At 34.2% G+C, this 19,116-nt stretch overlaps 5 protein-coding genes across 6 annotated transcripts; 3 read left to right on the top strand and 2 right to left on the bottom strand.

Annotated features, from left to right (window-relative positions):
- Positions 1-3,184: 3,184 nt before the first annotated feature.
- Positions 3,185-9,934, top strand: LOC108843721 (bark storage protein A). Its single transcript, XM_057003185.1, is given in 8 exon segments — positions 3,185-3,448; positions 3,582-3,649; positions 8,776-8,848; positions 8,851-8,930; positions 9,030-9,078; positions 9,081-9,244; positions 9,354-9,533; positions 9,617-9,934. Coding segments are annotated over 8 exon segments (1,026 nt in total). The 5' UTR covers positions 3,185-3,213; the 3' UTR covers positions 9,794-9,934.
- A 618-nt stretch (positions 9,935-10,552) lies between these two features.
- LOC108843720 (bark storage protein A) lies at positions 10,553-12,634 on the top strand. Its single transcript, XM_018616981.2, has 6 exons — positions 10,553-10,843; positions 11,031-11,098; positions 11,550-11,705; positions 11,790-12,002; positions 12,092-12,271; positions 12,376-12,634. The coding sequence occupies exons 1-6, from the start codon at positions 10,567-10,569 to the stop codon at positions 12,556-12,558; spliced, it is 1,077 nt and encodes a 358-aa protein (XP_018472483.2). The 5' UTR covers positions 10,553-10,566; the 3' UTR covers positions 12,559-12,634.
- A 132-nt stretch (positions 12,635-12,766) lies between these two features.
- LOC108839885 (uncharacterized) lies at positions 12,767-13,497 on the bottom strand. The gene has a single exon (XM_018612666.2). The coding sequence runs from the start codon at positions 13,438-13,440 to the stop codon at positions 12,913-12,915; it is 528 nt and encodes a 175-aa protein (XP_018468168.1). The 5' UTR covers positions 13,441-13,497; the 3' UTR covers positions 12,767-12,912.
- A 311-nt stretch (positions 13,498-13,808) lies between these two features.
- Positions 13,809-15,154, top strand: LOC108842736 (uncharacterized). Of its 2 annotated transcripts, none has more exons than XM_018615740.2 (5): positions 13,809-14,141; positions 14,271-14,369; positions 14,486-14,527; positions 14,606-14,735; positions 14,819-15,154. In XM_018615740.2, the coding sequence occupies exons 1-5, from the start codon at positions 13,917-13,919 to the stop codon at positions 15,025-15,027; spliced, it is 705 nt and encodes a 234-aa protein (XP_018471242.1). In that variant the 5' UTR covers positions 13,809-13,916; the 3' UTR covers positions 15,028-15,154. The 2 variants fall into 2 exon arrangements, with proteins under 2 accessions (XP_018471242.1, XP_018471244.1); XM_018615742.2 differs by having other exon boundaries at positions 14,805-14,981.
- On the bottom strand, positions 15,025-17,930 carry LOC108842735 (F-box protein FBX14). The gene is made up of 3 exons (XM_018615739.2): positions 17,149-17,930; positions 16,576-17,080; positions 15,025-16,002 (listed from the first exon to the last, which is right to left on the bottom strand). The coding sequence occupies exons 1-3, from the start codon at positions 17,733-17,735 to the stop codon at positions 15,229-15,231; spliced, it is 1,866 nt and encodes a 621-aa protein (XP_018471241.2). The 5' UTR covers positions 17,736-17,930; the 3' UTR covers positions 15,025-15,228.
- Between the last annotated feature and the right edge of the window lie 1,186 nt (positions 17,931-19,116).

Here is a 19,116-nt window from a genome sequence, read left to right on the forward strand (position 1 = left end):
ATGGCTCTGTTCCGTGGTTCTTCTACCTCCAGAAGTGCACATTTTGGTGGAGAAGTCTTTGGGTTTTGTTCTTTATTGTTAGTAGTCTCGTTAGCCACCGTTTGGCTACATGTTAAAGCTTTAAGAACCTTCCTCTTGTTCTAAGAGATGGAGTGCGTGGGCGTTTGTTATGGTCCGAGAGTCTACGGAACGTAACTCATTGTCCGTGGCGGCGTGCTGGATTGGCGTCTATCCCGATACTGGAGTTTGGCTTTTCAAGCTTCAGTAGGATGTCCTCCTTCTTTTGCAGGTACCCTTCCACAAGACAGAGTGGTCACAGCTCAACCGGCCTTTGTTCTCGATGGATGAACTCGCCATGGCGATCAATCTGGCGGTTTCAGGTATGAAGCTTTCAGGTTATGTTTATCCATCTCCGCACTTAATTGGAAGTAGAGATTGCGAATGTGAGGAGATCGTCATGAACTAGCTACGTTGGTGATGGCATAAGATGAACCGGCAACTTCAGAAATGAGGTGAACGCCACCCTCGAATGCTTACCATCACTGGTCGAGAACGGGGATTGACAGTCTGATGTTGATGGATCTAACTAGCGGAATGCGTCGGTTTAGAGGTGGTTGAGCGAAGCTAGGGACGAAACGTTTAACATTAGACCATTTTGTTCAAATCACGTTTGTACTCGATGCTTTAATTCCCGGTTTTCGGGTAGATAAATAATATAAATATATTTAAAAAAAAAAAAAAAAAGTATGTTATTTATTTATGAGAGTAATACAATTAAATCATTCATCTCATTGCTCTAATCAATCTAGCCTTTTGTTATTCCGGTTTAACGTGTACCTCTGAATTGATCAGCCATTAAATTCCTAATCTGCATATTCACAACAACTGTACTTCCAGTTCATATGACATATGGATTTCCTTCCTGTTTTAACATTTTTCCAAACTTTTTTTTTGACGAAACATTTTTCTAAGGTTCAAGAAAAGAGATGATAAATAACTAGTTTGGATTGATCCCCAGTTTAAGCCACTACTTAATGATGGTCTATTATATGAGGCTATTTTTTATCAAAAAGTTGATGCCTATTGCCTAGCCTCACTCACTCACGAATCACGATTAAAATACGTTATGATCTTAGTTCTTATGCAACGTAACGAGAAGATTTGTAAAAGAGAAATTATTGACGTTGGATTTCAGATTCCATTCAAATCATGTGTTAAATGTATATTTTCTCACTATACTTTCTTGGCCCAAAGAAATTAATTGATAACTTACTAATTTTGATCAAATTAAAAACTAATTAAGGATCTATAATTCTATAGTAAAAACAAATTCAACGTTTAAGCGTAGCAAAAGTAGTAATTGCAATCACAACCAAACACTGATCACAATCGGTATATAGCAAAAATATACCAATCATTAATTTATTGAATGTGAACTTTTTAAGCAGCACATGTATAAATCGTATATTAATATGGGTTAACAAACAAAGTTTTCAAACGCAAAAAAAAAGAACTTTTCAAACGCGGCTTAGGAGCTACACGGTTGTGTGCGTTCATGTTTTGCAATAGTTTAGGCAGTTGAAGAATACTGATTGAATGTTCAGACAAAAGACTAATTGCATGAGGAATAAAATGAAACACTTTTAGTGGCCATTTTTCAAGAGACTGGACCCCTTTTCATTGTTAATTTTGTTTAAAACAAAACAAATAGAAGATATTTTTGACAATTTGTATCTTAATTATTGATATTTAAAAAAACGTGTAGCCGTCGACGTTTATATATTTAAAGTGTAAAGGTTACGACTAGTTTATTGACACGAAACGAGAATCACAAGGAAGAAGAAGAAAATATATTATACTAGTTTCTGCCCATGTGAGCCTTGGGAAAAAATGCCTATTTCAATATGAACTTTACGTGTCGTGCTTATTCATTCACGAACTTTGTAGTAGTGCGTATTTCACACTGAACTAAACAAATTTTTTAAAATACTATATGAACTTTATACGTCGTGTCTATTCCTTCACGAACTTTATAATAGTGCGTATTTCACATTGAACAAAACCAAAATCAAAAAATATTACATAGACTCTCAAAATCGTGCTTATTTCAATATTGAGTGTTAAATATGTTAGTCATCCGTTAATGTATCAAAACAACGTCATTTTGTATAAATCTGTGAAATTAAAAATTAAAAATTAAAAATAAAATACACTCTCAAAATTGTGCTTATATATGTCAAAAGTAATACTCATCATTGATTTTATCAAAATATTATTTTGGATAAATTCTATGAAATTGTCCGTCATTTTTTAATTTTTTCATTTTACAAAAAAATTATCCAAAATGACGTTGTTTTAATAAATTAATGTATGACTTGACTAACACCTTTCACTTACTGACAAAAAAAGACTAACATCTTTGACGGTGTATATATATAATCACGATTTTGAGCGTCAAAGGTGTTCGTCTTTTTTTATCAGCAAATCAAAGGTGTAGTCATATATATATGTACATTAACCGTCAAAAGTGTTAGTATTTTTCTGTTTAAGAAATCAAAAGTGTTAGTCATACGTTAATTTATCAAAATAACATCATTTTTGATAGATTTTATAAAAAATAAAAAATTATAAATTGACGGATAATTTCATAGAATTTATCCAAAATAAAATCTTTTGATAAATTAAAACATGACTAACACCTTTGACAGTCAATATATAAGTACAATTTTGAGAGGTTTTTGGTAAATTAAAGGATGACTATTACATTTGACAGTCAATATATATAAGCACAATTTTAAGAATCTATATTTTATTTTGATTTTTAATTCACAAAATTTATTCAAAATGACGTTGTTTTGATAAATTAACGGATGACTAACACATTTAACGCTCAATATTGAAATAAGCATTATTTTGAGAGTCTATGCAGTATTTTTTTATTTTTTGTTAGTTCAATGTGAAATACGCACTACTATAAAGTTCGTGAAGGAATAGACACGACGCATAAAGTTCATATAGTATTTTAAAAAATTTGTTTAGTTCAGTGTGGAATACGCACTGCTACAAAGTTCGTGAATGAATATGCACGACGCGTAAAATTCATGTTGAAATAGGCACTTTTCCCGTGAGCCTTGTAGATGGTTTGACTTGGATGCAATATATGCATACAACATGAGCTGGGGATTTTGGATCTCAAAACCTACAACCAATCAAATGGCTTCTCTGGACCACATTCTCTGTCTTCTTCCTCTTCTCTTCATCTCTTCCTTACACGTTCTGCTTGCTTCAGCCACACCACACAAACTAAAAAACGCCATTACCATCCGAGACGTCAACCACAGAGGACCTTACATCGGTCTCGTGACGGTCTTTGAGACTGAAGAAAATGCTTTCCTGGGAAGTGTAGATTTCAGACCGGATCCTGCTCATCCGTTCTTGGATCTCTCTGGTATATACTAAACTTAATAACTGCCACTTCCTTAATCGATATCTTTATTTAGAGTCTTTTGTTACCGGTCACTGCAAGCAAGTTACTTTGAGATGTAAATAAGGTTTCTGACTTCGTGAGAACATGAATGCAGGAAGACGTTTTCGGATTGGGAAGATTCATGGAAAGAAGGTTGTGTATGTCAGATGTGGGATAGGAATGGTGAGTAACCAAATATAGTCTACTAGGGTCGGCCCGCTCTACGGGCGGGATGTGAACTATAAAATAATTTCAACGGCTAATATACAAATTAAAAACATTAAGATCTGGATACTGAAATTTTAGGCATGTATATCCGGATCCGGACCAGTTATATTTTTTAAAAATATTTAAACATAATTATATCTATACTAGGTGTTTTCCTGCACCATGTGCAGTAAAAAATTTTTAAAATATTTTAAAATATTCTCTAACAGATAAACATAAATTATATTTATTTTTTTATTAATATTATAAATTTTATTTTTCTTATTAATATTTTAATATAAATTTGATTTAACTGAACATTAAAATTAAAATAAAAACAATTTTGTTTATTTTGAAATATATTTAAGAATGTGCATGTATATATTTAAAATTATAATCTTAGGTAGATTTTTCTATCTATTTATTTTAATTAAATATATTACATAAATATGTAAAATTCCATAATTGTCAAAATTAAAATTAAACTATATTTATAAAATCTGTAGATATATATATATAAGAAACTAATGATTTTACGATTTAATTTGATTTTATGATTTAATTTTTATAATTTTCTAAAAGTATGTATATATTTTTGAAATATTTTTAATTTAAATGAAATTTCAAACTTTTAAATGTCATAATTGAATATATTTATTTTAATGATGATTTATGAGTTATTACCATATTTTTAAAAAGTCCAAAAATATAAATCGACAATAAATATAATACATGAGTTATTACCATATTTAAAAAGTTTACCAAAAATATAAATTAACATTAAATATAATTTTCCATGTCATATTAATCTATAAGACATATCAATTTTAGTAGTCATGCCATATTACTTTTGTGAAAATGATTGTAGAAGACATGTGGTAAAATCACTTCTCAAATATAATCTAGGGGATGAAAATTTCATAATTGTCAAAAATTAAAATTAAAAAATATTTATAAAACCTGTAGATATATATAAGAAACTAATGATTTTACGATTTAATTTGATTTGTGATTTAATTTTTGTAATTTTCTAAAAATATGTATATATTTTGAAATATTTTTAATTTTAATGATATTTTTGAAATTTGAAATGTCATAATTGAATATATTTATTTTAATGATGATTTATGAGTTATTACCATATTTTTAAAAAGTCCAAAAATATAAATCGAAAATAAATGTAATATATGAGTTATTACCATATTTTAAAAAGTTTACTAAAAATATAAATTAACATTAAGTATAATTTTCCATGTCATATTAACCTATAAGATATGTTATCAATTTTATTAGTCATGTCATATTATTTTTGTGAGAATGATTGTAGAGAAGACATATGGCAAAAATTGTCCATGTCATATTAGTCTATAAGACATGTCATCAATTTTAGTAGCCATGTCATATTATTTTTGTGAGAATGATTGTAGAGAAGACATGTGGCAAAATCACTTCTCAAATATAGTCTAGGGGATATGTATACTATAAATATTTAGTTTAAAATGTCTATTTTTATTTTGTTTAACATTTAATATATACTTATTTTAATGTGATGTGTTCTAATTTTTATTTGATGTATATGTTGTGAGACCATACTATTATAATTATTATTTATATTTTTTGTTGTGGGTTTTTAGTTTGATGAAAACATAATTTTATTACAATCGACCAATTTTCCTATACAGTATAGTTTTATTTTAGAAATGAGAATAAATATGTTTTATTTGTTTATTTATATTTGATCTAACTTGTATTGTCAATGTTTTTCCCTTTGATATCATCTATATCATTCACAATGTGTAATTATAAAGATTTATACATCATATAAGTTTTTTTATTCTACTTCATCTATTCCTATTCTTAGAAGAAATAAAATTAATCTTCTATGTCATTTGATTGGATTTTGTAAGTTATTCTATAACAGTGATTTATATTTATATTAAAGTTTATTAATATTTTTAAAAGCATTAATACATATAGAACTTATAGAAATTTCATTTGTGAAAACATAGTTAAAATATAATATATATTTTTAAATTACTTTTGTTTGTATTTATAATCATACATTTGCAAGTTAAACTATAACCATAAAATAAATAATTATATTCCACGAACGGATTATGAGCCTCACAAAATTTGGAGTATTTTAAAGCTGGAAAAGAAAAAGAAAAATTGGAGTATCTTATATATTTGATAATATATCCAAGGTTTGAGAATACCCATAAGCGTATGGACATTGTATAGTCAGAAAGCTTGAAGTTGTGGTTGCTCCGGGTAATGCCAATGGTCGCTGGCCTCACCTGCTCGCCGACGAATAGCTTGCTAACCCCACAAGACGCTGCCTTTTTCAGAGAGATGAAGAGATCGCGATCTCCGGAAGATTATAGATTTTGCCGGAAACGACACATCGAAGGTTTATATATATAAAGATCTAGCAGACGAAGAGCGCAATAGATTGATTCGTAGTGGGATGGAGAATAAAGACGATTTAAGATTAAACCACAAACACCGTTACAGAATCTAGAAAATCTCAACGCCAAATGAAAACAGACGAAGAACACGAAAGAGAACATATGTTTAGGGATTTCGTAGAACAGTGTCGATGGGCCTAGTGCCGAAGAGCATTTCATTTGCGCTGGACGAAGCCCATTGCGAAGCCCATTTCGAGAGAACAAAGTTTAAGTGATACGGTGTATATCTGATGTGTCAACTCGTGAGACTTCTAATTTCTGACGTGGACGCTGATGTGTCAGCAGGAGAGATTCAACTCTCTTTATATATATAGATAGTAGGGAAAACGGCCGATTAGTACCTGAACTAGGTCTATATTGCCTAATCAATACCCAGACTTTTTGACTGTGCGTATTTGTGCCTAAACTAACAAATATTTGAAATTGATACCTCAACTTATAAAAACGTCTTTTACGTACCTACGACCGACAATGTGTCAGGTAATCGGTAAACTAATCGGTCATTATGCTGATGCGGAATTATTTTTAGAATAATCAAGTTAGTTTAAGAAAACGACGTCGTTTAAAAAATGAAAAAAAAAATAAAACAGAACTTAGAATCGAACCCAGGTTAGATGCACATATAGTGTCTTTACTAACCACTTGTGCCGCGGAAGATATATTGTTAGCTTCTACAACCATAACTATATAATCTTTGATAAACACGTATTAGATAAAATATTTTATTATATTATGTGTTTCTGAATTTAGTTTTAGAGACATGTTTAACTATGATTTTAGACATTTAAACAGCATTGAACTCATTACATGAAGAAATCTTAACAATATTTTAATTAGCAATAAGCATCACTACATTCATTCTAGTCCAAAAGTATCATCAAGTACCATAGACGTCATTATATAGCAGTAATAGAGCCAAAACCTACCCAATCCGATAGCAATAACACTCCAAACCATCCTAGCGACATTTTAAAACAACCTAGAAATAAGGAACTAAAATCAGAAGTTTAACTTGGTTGGCTTTGTTGGCTTGGTCCTTCTTCACTGTCCATGCCACTTGTGGTTTTAGTCTTAGCCTTCTTTGGCTTCCTAGGCTTGTATGGAACACCTCCATTGATGCATTTCAGTGAGTTATGTCCCATCAAACCACATCTGTAGCACTGCATTTTTCGCCCATGGTTGGTGACCTTCTTCCCTTTTTTTAGTTCTTCATTTATCCCCTTCTTTCTCTTTTCTGGATTCTTATTCCGACCTTTAGAAGCCTCTCTCGGTGGTTCTAACTATCATATAGTCATATTAGAATAGAAATACATGCATAAAGATTAAGATTTTTCAAACTTTTTTGGAAACTCAAAAAAAAAATTTTACCTCATTTCCGAAGGATTAGAACGCCTATAGTGTTGATTTTGATGTATTAAACTCGCTCTGATCACTCTCTTCCTGCTAACCAAGCAACTCTTCACGATCTCTTTCCTGAATTTTTCTAGGTTTCATCGAATTGGAAAAGGGATAAGTGGGAGAGAAATGTCGGGAGTGTGGAGAGTTTTATGTTTAAGTATCTAATAAGCGTTTATCAAACGTTATATATTCCTGGTTGTAGAAGTAAACAATGTATCTTCTGCGGTGCAAGTGGTTAGTAAAGGCATTCTATTTGTATCCATTCCGGGTTCGATCCTATGTTATGTTTTATATTTTTTTCATTTCCTAAACGATGTCGTTTTCTTAAACTAACTTGATTATTCTAAAAATTATTCCACATCAGCATAATGACCGATTAGTTTACCGATTACCTGATACAGTGTCGGTCATAGGTACGTAAAAAACGTTTTTTATAAGTTGAGGTATCAATTTCAAATATTTGTTAGTTTAGGTACAAATACGCACAGTCAAAAAGTCTGGGTATTGATTAGGCAATATAGACCTAGTTCAGGTACTAATCGGCCGTTTACAATTAGAAAAGGTTCTTTTGTTGTTTTCTTACATTTTTTGTTGTTACAAAACAGAGTGAATAAGCTCTGGCTATACGCAATAGTATGATATTTCTATAACAGAAACTATTATACTTTTAACTACTCCAATAATTATTTTTGAAAAATATATTTTTTTTACTAACAGTTGTCAATGTAGGTACAACTAATAAATATTAAATTTAATCAGTGATAATATATTTAAAAGGGGTGAGAAAAGGTAGGATATCATGGAATATCACATACTTGGATCCAGGTTTATAAAAACATATCCAAACTTGTGGCTTTCGGTTATTTGGAAAAATAAGCAAATATATAGATATTAAGCATATATATTACCATATCCCTAAGAATAAGAAAAAACAATTCGTACAATATTGTTAAAAATAAAATAATCAAAATAGAATTTTGATATAAAAATTCAAATATAAAGTTTTGTTTATTAAAAATCAGTCGTTTATAAATACCTATATAAAAATTTACTATCCGGATATTTAAATATTTGGAGCAGATTAGATTCCGGCTAATAATTTTACCTCTAGTATTTAGTAATATATTATTCATAGAGGCATATTAGTCTATTTATTTCTTTTTAGTTCATGTGAATTATTAAAACTGCACTCTTTTATGAAACATAGATAGTTATGTTAACAAAAAATATGCGCAGGTAAACGCAGCAGCAGCAACACAACAAATGATAGATGTGTTCAATATGAAAGGGATTGTGCATTTTGGGATTGCAGGAATATAAACAACTCAATGTCCATAGGAGACGTGAGCATTCCTAAGCAAATCACCAATGCTGGCTTGTGGGATTGGCTGGTAAATATTAAAGTCATAGTAGTTTTATATTGATGATATATAATTAATTGCCTCTCTTCGTATATATATTAACTCATGATTTGGTTCTGAGTAAAATAGAATCCAGACAAAGCAGAGGGAGGTGACTATGCAGCATACTTAGATTTTGGAAGTATACTGTTCCACAAGGGGATGGCAGCGACAGTGTGTTAGGGAGTATTGGATACAGCTACGAGGAACTATACTCAGTCAGTATTGGTCATAAGAATTCACCTAAGAAAGTGTTTTGGATCAATACAACTCAAGAGTGGCTTCAACTTGCAGCTGGTCTAGAGGTTGTAATAATGATATATATATATATATATATATATATATATTGATTAAAGCAAAATAATTGTATATACCAGAGCTAATCCCAGGTTGTTATTCATTTTATGGGTGCAGAAGATAGAGCTATTGCAGTGTGTGAATGCAACTTTGTGTCTTCCAGAGAAACCAAAACTGGTTGTTGGATTAAAGGCAGCCACTGCTAATACATTTGTGGATAATGCAGCCTACAGAGATTTCTTATACGATACTTTTGGTGTTTCCTCCGCAGATATGGAGAGTTCTGCAGTGGCTATGGTAGTTTATTCAATGTTTATACATACACTTTTGAATCATTCGGTTTCTCATTTTGTTTCTTTTTCTGTTTTGTTTTTCAACAGACATGCGTATCAAATGGGTATCCTGTAATTGTAATAAGGGGACTATCAGATCTAGCTGGAGCACAAACAGGAGACAATGCTGTTCGTAAGTTTGGATCTTTGGCTGCCACTAATACTGCTAGAGCTGTTCTAGAGTTCATCAAGAAGCTGCCACCAAACTACAACCTTAGTTCCTAAGTATTTATCATAATGGGTGATTTAATCTTTAATTTTCTTCTATAAAATAAGTGTTCACTATTCAGCTTTTCTTAAGTCGAACACACTGAATCTCAGCATTGCAAAAACATTTTTATTTATCAAAGACTGTCACTATTGGTACATGTCTCTAGTCAATAATATCAACCAACTGATCACCTTCTAGAGGGTCAGATTCAATGCTTCAATCTTGATAACATCAATAAAAAATGTGATTGCAAACTACAGGGATTGGGAGTGATACAGACTTATGTCGGTGTTGAGGCCATACCTAGCCTGCCATCAGCATTAGGAATTTTTCAACTAGAGTAGTCTTTCATAATATATATTTATATTTATATGTATTTCAAAACCTTGAAAAATTCATTAAATAAACATGAATATAATTTGTGCTCACACTAAAATATTCATTTTGATAAATTCTTAAAAAGCTAATAAAAGAATTTTGATGTATATAACTTAAAGAACCAAACTGTTATGATGTTACATTCTTTAAAAATGTAAGCTAATATATTGAAGCATGTGTGTGTGTTAATATAAAAAGATCACAAATATATATGAACAAGAATATTTTGTTTATAAAATTTAATAATATATTTTAAACCCAAAATTTCATTATATGGATATGAAAATTCATGAGGGGGTTTTAAATCCAATCTTCGATTCCGGAGAACAATTTGACCACTAATATCAAGCAACTTTTTTTTTGACCATTAATACATTTATATAGCAACTTACTCATGAGATGGTTTAATATGTGGGATAACAAAGCCACTAATCAAATGGCATCCCTGGACCACATTCTTCGTCTTCTTCCTCTGCTCTTCATCATCATCATCATCTCTTCCTTACAAGTTTTGCCAGCTTCAGCCAAATCTTCAGACAAACTAAAAACCGCCACTACCATCCGTAAAGTAAACCGCAAAGGACCTTACGTAGGTCTCGTGACGGTCATTGAGACAGAAGAAAATGCTTTCCTAGCTAGTGTCAAATTCAGACCCGATCCTACTCACCCGTTCATTGATCTCTCCGGTATCTACTTAGCTTAATGTTTGCCCCTACTTGAACTGGTTTCTTTTTGACCAACGAGAACTGGTTTCTTTTTCATGCTTTCTGTGGTTGAGAGATTCTTTTGTTTCGAGTTAATGGAAGCAAGTCCCATTGAGATGTAAATGTGAATAAGTTTCTGACTTTTGTGAGACAAATGAAATGATTGCAGGTAGACGTTTTCGGATAGGAAAAATTCAGGGAAAGAAGGTTATGTATGTCAGATGTGGGAGAGGAATGGTGAGTCACTATTAGTCTAGTACAGTTTTAAAGTTTCTTTGGTTATTCAACATTTTTTTCTTTATAAAAGAGGAAGCATTTGATTGTTTCTATTTTTAAAATGGTTTTGGCTAGCACGCGGAACATAAAACATAGCAGAAGGGGAACATCTGGCACCGCGTGCTAGCTTGTCCGCCACTGAGTTATGCGCCCTTGGAATATGTCATAGTTAGTTTTATGATGTTGTCAAAAAAAAAAAATGGTTTTGGCTTCCTTTTTTAATTTTATTTTGGATTTAATTAATAATCATAAAATAAAAATAATTCCAGACACAAGGTGGAATTGGAGTGTATGACCAATTAAAATAAAATAACAATCTATCCATCTAATATACATATAGGGTTAAAAAAATATAAACAACTCAATGTCCATAGGAGACGTGACCATTCCTAATGAAAAAAAAAAAGTGCAGGTGAACGCCGCAGCAGCAACGCAACAAATGATAGACGTGTTCAAAGTGAAAGGGATTGTTCATTTTGGGATTGCAGGAAATATAAACAACTCAATGTCCATAGGAGACGTGACCATTCCTAATCAAATCACCAATGCTGGCTTGTGGGATTGGCTGGTAAATATATATATAATAATTTACTATTGATCAATTGCTTCTTCACATATATATTTTCACACTGTATCGTTCGAGTAAAAACAGAATCCCGACAAAGCAGAGGGAGGTGACGATGAAGCGTACTTAGATATCAGGAAGTACAATGTTCCACAAAGAGAAGGCAACAACAATATGTTAGGGAGTTTTAGATATGGTTACGAGCAACTGTATTCAGTCACTGGTCACATCAATTCACCTCAGAACGTGTTTTGGATCAATACAACTAAAGAGTGGCTTCATCTTGCAGCTGATCTAGAGGTCTGTTTTTTTAAGAATGTCAGATTGATTAGAAAATAAGAACGGTTCCAGTGTTAATCTCAGTTCCTTGTAATATTTTATGCGTGCAGAAGATAGAGCTGTTGCAGTGCGTGAATTCAACTTTGTGTCTTCCAGAGAAACCAAAACTGGTTGTTGGATTAAAGGCAGCCACTGCTAACATATTTGTGGATAATGCAGTCTACAGAGACTTCTTATACGATACTTTTGAGGTTTCCTCCTCCGACATGGAGAGTTCTGCAGTGGCTATGGTAAGGCATTCAGCGTTTACATATATACTTCTGGAATCATTTATTTTGAAGTAATATATAGTTTCTCATTTTGTTTTATTTTTTTGTGCTTTGGAATTTACCAGACTTGCGTGTCGAATGGGTATCCTGTAATTGTTATAAGGGGATTATCAGATTTAGCTGGAGCGCAAAGAGGAACTAATGCTATTCGAAAGTTTGGATCTTTGGCTGCCGCTAACACTGCAAAAGCTGTTCTAGAGTTCATCAAGAAGCTACCACCAAACTACAACTTTGAATCCTATGTGTAGCCCCTATTATCATGAGTGATTTAATCTGTAATTTTCTTTTATCAAATATAATTAGAGCTCATATACTTATCCACTATTCAGCTTATTACATGCAACACTAGTTAATCTCAGGCTTTAAAAGACTCCCACTAGAATCACATATCTCTCAGTTAGTAAATTCTCAACTTCTAGGGTGTCAATCTCAATCCAATGCCTCAAAAGTCTTGATCAGATGAAAAAAATTGAATTAACTTGATTGCAAACCGAAAGGATTAGAGTGAATGTGATTGATACACACTTAAATTCAATCTCGATAACAGTGTGACTAAACGGAGGTATATAATAAGTTACAAGGAAGAGCAAAAGTTGTTACAATTAGGGCTTGACATTTCTCTTTGAACCATTGTCATCATCGTTATCAGAACTCCGGCCATCATCATCATCATCGTCAGAGGGAGGAGAAGGATCGAGACGAGCAGCGTCTATAGCCCACTGTATCAGCTTCTCCACTTCATCATCTTCTCCTAATTCACCAGCCTCATCTCCGATTCCACTCGGACGAAGAACTGACGGCGGAACAGAGGAGGAAGAGGAGGGAAGAGTAGTCTTCAGAGCGGCGAATCTGAGCATGAGATCGTCGGGTGTTTCTTCAACACCCTTCGATTTCGGCGGAGAAATCGACCGCCGTTTCTGATCCTTCGTCTCCTTCTTCTTCTTCTTCTGCTGCTGATGCGAAGGTTTAGATCTGAGGGCGAGGAATCTAGAGTGAAGATCCGGATCGAGGTAATCAGGTTTGGAGCGAGAGGTATGAGAATTTACAGAGAGCTTGAGAATCATCTCGTCTTGAGCGGCTTGAAGCAACTGTTCAACTTCATCGTCTTCATCCTTGCTGCCTCTCCTCATCTTTTCTTCTTCGATCAAATTGTTTTTCTTTTTTTGTTACATGATGTAGATAGATTGTTAGAGTGAATTTCCGGTTTAAGAACCGGTTCGATTTCACTAACCGACACGGCCTGACGTGCGGGGGCACAAGATGTCGTTCCCCACGCGGTAGGTTTAAGATTTCCAAATTTCCGTGAAATGAGACTCAATCTCGACCGTTCGTTAGAAAATTCAGGTAGGGAGTATTGCTCTGTAGCCGTCGATTTTAACCAACAATTGCCAACTAATCAGGTAAGCAACCTGATTTTTTTTCCCTCAACCCCACCGACATTTTTGGTTCTTTCCATGTGCGTTAAATTATAAAAATGTTTGTATATATTGGTCAAATGTGAACCACGAACGAGAGAGACACACACGCACAGCTTTATAAAGAGAAGACAGAGAAACCAAACAAAACACAAACTGTGAATTTATTTATTTTTTTAATTGAAAAAGAAATGGGAAGCGAAGGGACGACGATTGTGAGGAAGCCAAGGTTTCTGTGTCTACATGGATTCCGTACGAGCGGAGAGATAATGAAGATACAGCTTCACAAGTGGCCTAAATCTGTTATTGACCGACTCGATCTCGTGTTCCTCGACGCGCCTTTTCCTTGTCAAGGCAAATCTGATGTCGAGGGCATCTTCGATCCTCCTTATTACGAGTGGTTCCAGTTTAACAAGGTCTCCTTTGTTTTTTTACTTGTGTCTTTATTCACGATGAAGAAGATTCGTGTAAATTTTTATTCAACTTTTTGAGAAAGGGCTTTTTAAAATTCGTGTAATTGAGAGTTGGAAATTTTTTTATTTCAGGAATTTAATGAGTATACGAATTTCGAGAAATGTTTGGAGTATATAGAGGATAGTGTGATCAAGCTTGGCCCTTTTGATGGTCTCATTGGCTTTTCTCAGGTACTCTATGTTATATACAATTGCTTCATTTCTCATTAACAGTCGGTTTTTTATTTCCTACTCTGAGAAAAAAAAACTCAAGTTTTGATTATATTTCTCTATGTAAAAATTTGCAGGGTGCAATTTTGTCTGGAGGATTACCAGGACTGCAAGCAAGGGTACGTTAATAGTATTTGCTTTTGTGTTGGGAAATGCATTATTTGATCATTAATATTATTCGAATTTGTTTTGAGCAGGGAATTGCACTCCAGAAAGTACCAAAGATCAAGTTCATCATCATTATTGGAGGAGCTATGTTCAAGTCCACCAAGGTCGCCAAGGATGCGTATTCATCTACCATGGACATTCCCTCCCTCCACTTTCTAGGTAATTTAATGCTCTACTGTTTAGTGTATATCTGGTTTGCTATTCTCAAATGTGAAAAAATAGAATCAGTCTATTCTTTGCAGGAGAGACTGATTTCTTGAAACCTTACGGAACTGAACTGATAGACTTGTTCAAGAATCCGGTGGTAGTTAATCATCCTAAAGGCCATACAGTCCCAAGACTTGATGAGAAGAGCTTAGAGAAAGTTACTGCATTCATCGACACCATTGAGCATCTGCTAATGGAGGAACTCAAGATTGGTGAAGAAGCCACTACTAATAAGCCAGAATAGAACAACCACCTTATAGTGGTAATGTATAAGACAAATAATTGTGAAATGGCTGTAAAATCAAATTCTTCATTACACACTCTTTTGCCTTTTACTACACAAGACAAATAATAAACGTTTCATTCTTTAATTATCACAACAACATTTTCTTCCTTGACTCGTCACTCTTTCTTGGTACAAACACAACATTCTCTAAGTTTGTCTTCATAAAATTGTTACAAACTTTGGAGCATCCTTTCTTGGGCCATCAAGGGACCGATACATGTACAGTATCTCCACATAATCTGCATTGTCCTCATCGACATCGACATCATCATCATCTGACCCAAATACTTCCACCACCACACTAGGCAGAGCGCGAGCAATATCACTGCAGCTTCCCCTGGACAACCTACATGACGACATCCAAACAAACCTCATATCATTATACCTATGCATACCAGAGCGCAGTCCAGCATCCCCAAAAGGACTGTCCCTGATTTCAAGCTTCTCTAGCTTAGGACACCCCTCGAGTATATATCTCAGACCCATGTCACTGTCCCCTGCAAAAGCTACAGATAACGTACGGATCAACTTCCCATACTCTCCTATAAGGCTAAAAGCTTTGTCTGTTAGTAACCCAGATACTGCAAGCCTGGTTAGCTTCTTGCAGTTTTTGACAATGGCGCCAAATCCATCGTCCATTGGCTTCCCTGTAACGTGGTCGGGCCTATGGCGACCCATTATGCAAAGCCTAAACACGGTAAGCTGGGGACAGTTCTCAGACATGGCTGTCACAGCTACATTAGTCATCCGCTGGCAAAAGTACAGGATAGACTCTAGTTTTCTACAACCTTCTGAAATTGCTTGGAGGCCTAAACCCGAGACAGGACCTTCGCTGTCTTCACTAGGATCAAAAGGGAAAATCCTAAGCTCACGTAGCTCCTTGCATGTTGCGGCCACTGCCTGTAATCCTTCATCGCATATAGAGTCAAGAGCCTGCATGATAAAGGTTTTAAAACTCAAATTCCTTGCTTCTTTAGATATCAGACTAAATTATATAATGAGCCTAACTACAACACATGTTACAGAAACCAATGCTGTTAGTCCTGCTGGTTCAGGTAGTTCGAATAATTCGGTTTGGGTAGTTTGGTTTTCGGTTGGTTTGGTTCAACACAACTCGTACCAAATTAATCCAAAATAAAGTTTGAATTGTTATTCGGTTAGTTCAGTTTTTGAAAATTCTACCGAAGCTTTTCATTTCGGCTTATATTTTAATTAATTTTTAATTTGGTTATTTGAGTTTGTGCAGTTTGAAATTTGGTTAGTTTGATTAATTCGGTTTGGGTTTTTAGTATGGTTTGGTTATAATATTCTTTTTTGTTTTCTTAAGAAAACCAAAGTAACCGATTACGAACAGAACCAAAAATCAATTTTTTTAATTAAAACTACCGAATACCAAACTCCTAACCGAACTAACCGAAAATTTCAGTTTGGTTCGGTTCTGGCAGGTTCGGTTCGAAATCCCAGCTCTAAATGCAGCAGTATAGATAGATCAAGAAGGCTACATACCCAGAAGACTCTGACATTGTGACAGTTGCGTATGATGGGCCTGAACACGTCAGGAGATATATTAGCATAACTGAAGTTAATAGAGGTGAGATTAGCACAAACTGGAGAGATAGCTGGAAGGTACTCCGCAGCCAACTCCCTGAACCCCGAGAGACAAACCAGTGATCTACAAGCACGAAACGCAGATGCATAATCCGGTTCTTGTTCACCCTGACCCGCATTCTCTGTACTACTACTGAACGAGCCCGTCCCGAGACTCGTTAACTGAGGCGCTCGAACCATTAGCCGATGCAGCTCTTCGAGGGAAACAAACCTGTTGGTTCTAAGCTTTTTCAAGAAGGGTGACCTAACCACGAGCCTTTCCAAGGCCTTGAAATTGATAGGGGACTCTACGCAGTCGAAAGATAAAGACTCTAGGTGGGTTTCGCCCTCGGGGAAACAAGAGATCCAGTCCACCTCGTCGTCGGTCACTTCAGACTCGATCAGATCAAGTACTTTTAGCTGTCTGAAAACAAATTTAAGTTCATGAAAACTTTTCAATCTAAGAGTGTGTACACAGATCTAGAGAGTTACCTGCACTTGTTGGCCACGACAGCGACACCACTAGTCCCAAACCCTTCACAGCAGAGCAAGACAAGCTCCTTGAACCCAGGGAACGACGCAGCGAGAAGCGCCAAGTCATCGTCCGTCACAAACATCCGTTTCAAAGTAACCTTCTCGAGCCAAGGGTAAGCCTTCGCCGTCACGGCAACCCAAGGCGCGAACCGAGCTCCCCAGTCAGGAGGCATGAGGTTGAAATCGGCGAACCGGGGCTTCCCTTTGAGGAACAGCGACCTGACGCGCGTGAACCGGCGAGCGAGACGCGCGGGAGAGAGGGAGTAGCAGTTGCCGATGAAGACCTCGGATCGGGTCTGAGCCTCGACGCGGTACCACGATCTGCAGACCAGAGAGACGGCGTTGCGATCGCGTCTTGATTCGAGGAACTTGAGCACGTTTTCGAGAACGTTCTCGAGGACGTGGGATGTGTCACACGGCGGTGGAGAAGAAGAGGAGGAGGTTTTGAAGCTCCGGGACGGCTTGTTGTTTGCAGATAAAGGTGGATCGAGCTTGAGATGTAGCTCAACATCCTTGGCCATCTCCGAGAGATCTTCTTCTGCCATTTTGAAGTAAGATGATAGAAAAAAAAGACAAGGATTATCAGTTTCTTGTTTCTCTCTTCCCTGATCCAGAACTCGGATTCAGACAAAAGAGAAGACAGGAAGGTAAAAAGAAGCTTTGTCTTGGAGTTTGGTCTCTTTCTTTCTTTCTCCACTTCACCTCCATTATTTGTGAGAGACTATTTCTCTACCCCTCCTCCCCATTAAAGGAAAAAAACAAAACTTTAGTAACTAAATACATTTTGTAGCTTACTTTTTAAATTTTACCAACCCTAGTTGATATCAGTAGGCTCGACAATGGTAAATATATTCTACTTTTAGAGATGCGTCCTTTTCTTTTAAGACGTGACATGTAAATTTGTGTCTGAACATAATTAGAATAATTTTACTGTTTTTTTTCTAGGATTTCATTCGCCTAATAACATTATTTACATTTACAGGCTTTTTTTTCCTTCCTTTTCTAGGCATGATTGTTAAATGTCTTTTAGTTGAAATAATCTATCTTATTAAAACAGGAACATTACAACTTTTTCTAGGTAGATTTTTAAAAGTGGACCTCATATATTTAAATTAAATATCTCATTCTTTATATATAATACATACCATAGTCTAACTTTGCATTGATGTATTTCCTTAAATACAGTTTTTCTTTTTGTCTATATTCCGTATATGATTTTTACATTTATTACATATCGATTTAGATAAGATATATACTAAGAATACTAAAAATATTAATCGTTCTATAATTACCCTATACAATTCATTTTAAATTGATCAGTATACTTTCATTGGCCATATTAATTTTATTAGTACGAATAACATTAGGTAGATAAGTCATAGACACATACATAAATATATGACTATTCTTATAACTACGTTGGACCTAATCTACTTTCTAAAACAAATAACACATAGCTTCATATATTGTATAGAAAATAATAATATTGTATAGTATTATACTTATACAATAATACTAAAAACAAACCAAACTGAAATATAATATATATCGAAAATGCTTTGAACCATTACACACAAAATATATTAGACTTTAGAGATAAAATTCACTTTGAAATTACGTAATAATTATTTTAAAAAATTAAATTTCGTAATGTACAAAAAACATAAGTTTTATATAAAATTTTGTGTTATAATAAAAAACACAATTCGCGCTTGCAAAGTGTTATTTTTACATACGAAAGACAGTTTTGATATTGTTCTTTAAACACAAAATTGAATTATACAAACTCGATACTACATAAAACTAAACAATATAGAATACATTTAAAAAAAAACCCGTGCGGGTGTGCATATGTTTATATAATATATAAATATATTATGTTACACATATTTTCATATAAATAATACCCCAATGTAAGTTTTGTAT

This window comes from Raphanus sativus, chromosome 2 (genome assembly GCF_000801105.2).
Source record: "Raphanus sativus cultivar WK10039 chromosome 2, ASM80110v3, whole genome shotgun sequence".
NCBI lineage: Eukaryota > Viridiplantae > Streptophyta > Magnoliopsida > Brassicales > Brassicaceae > Raphanus > Raphanus sativus.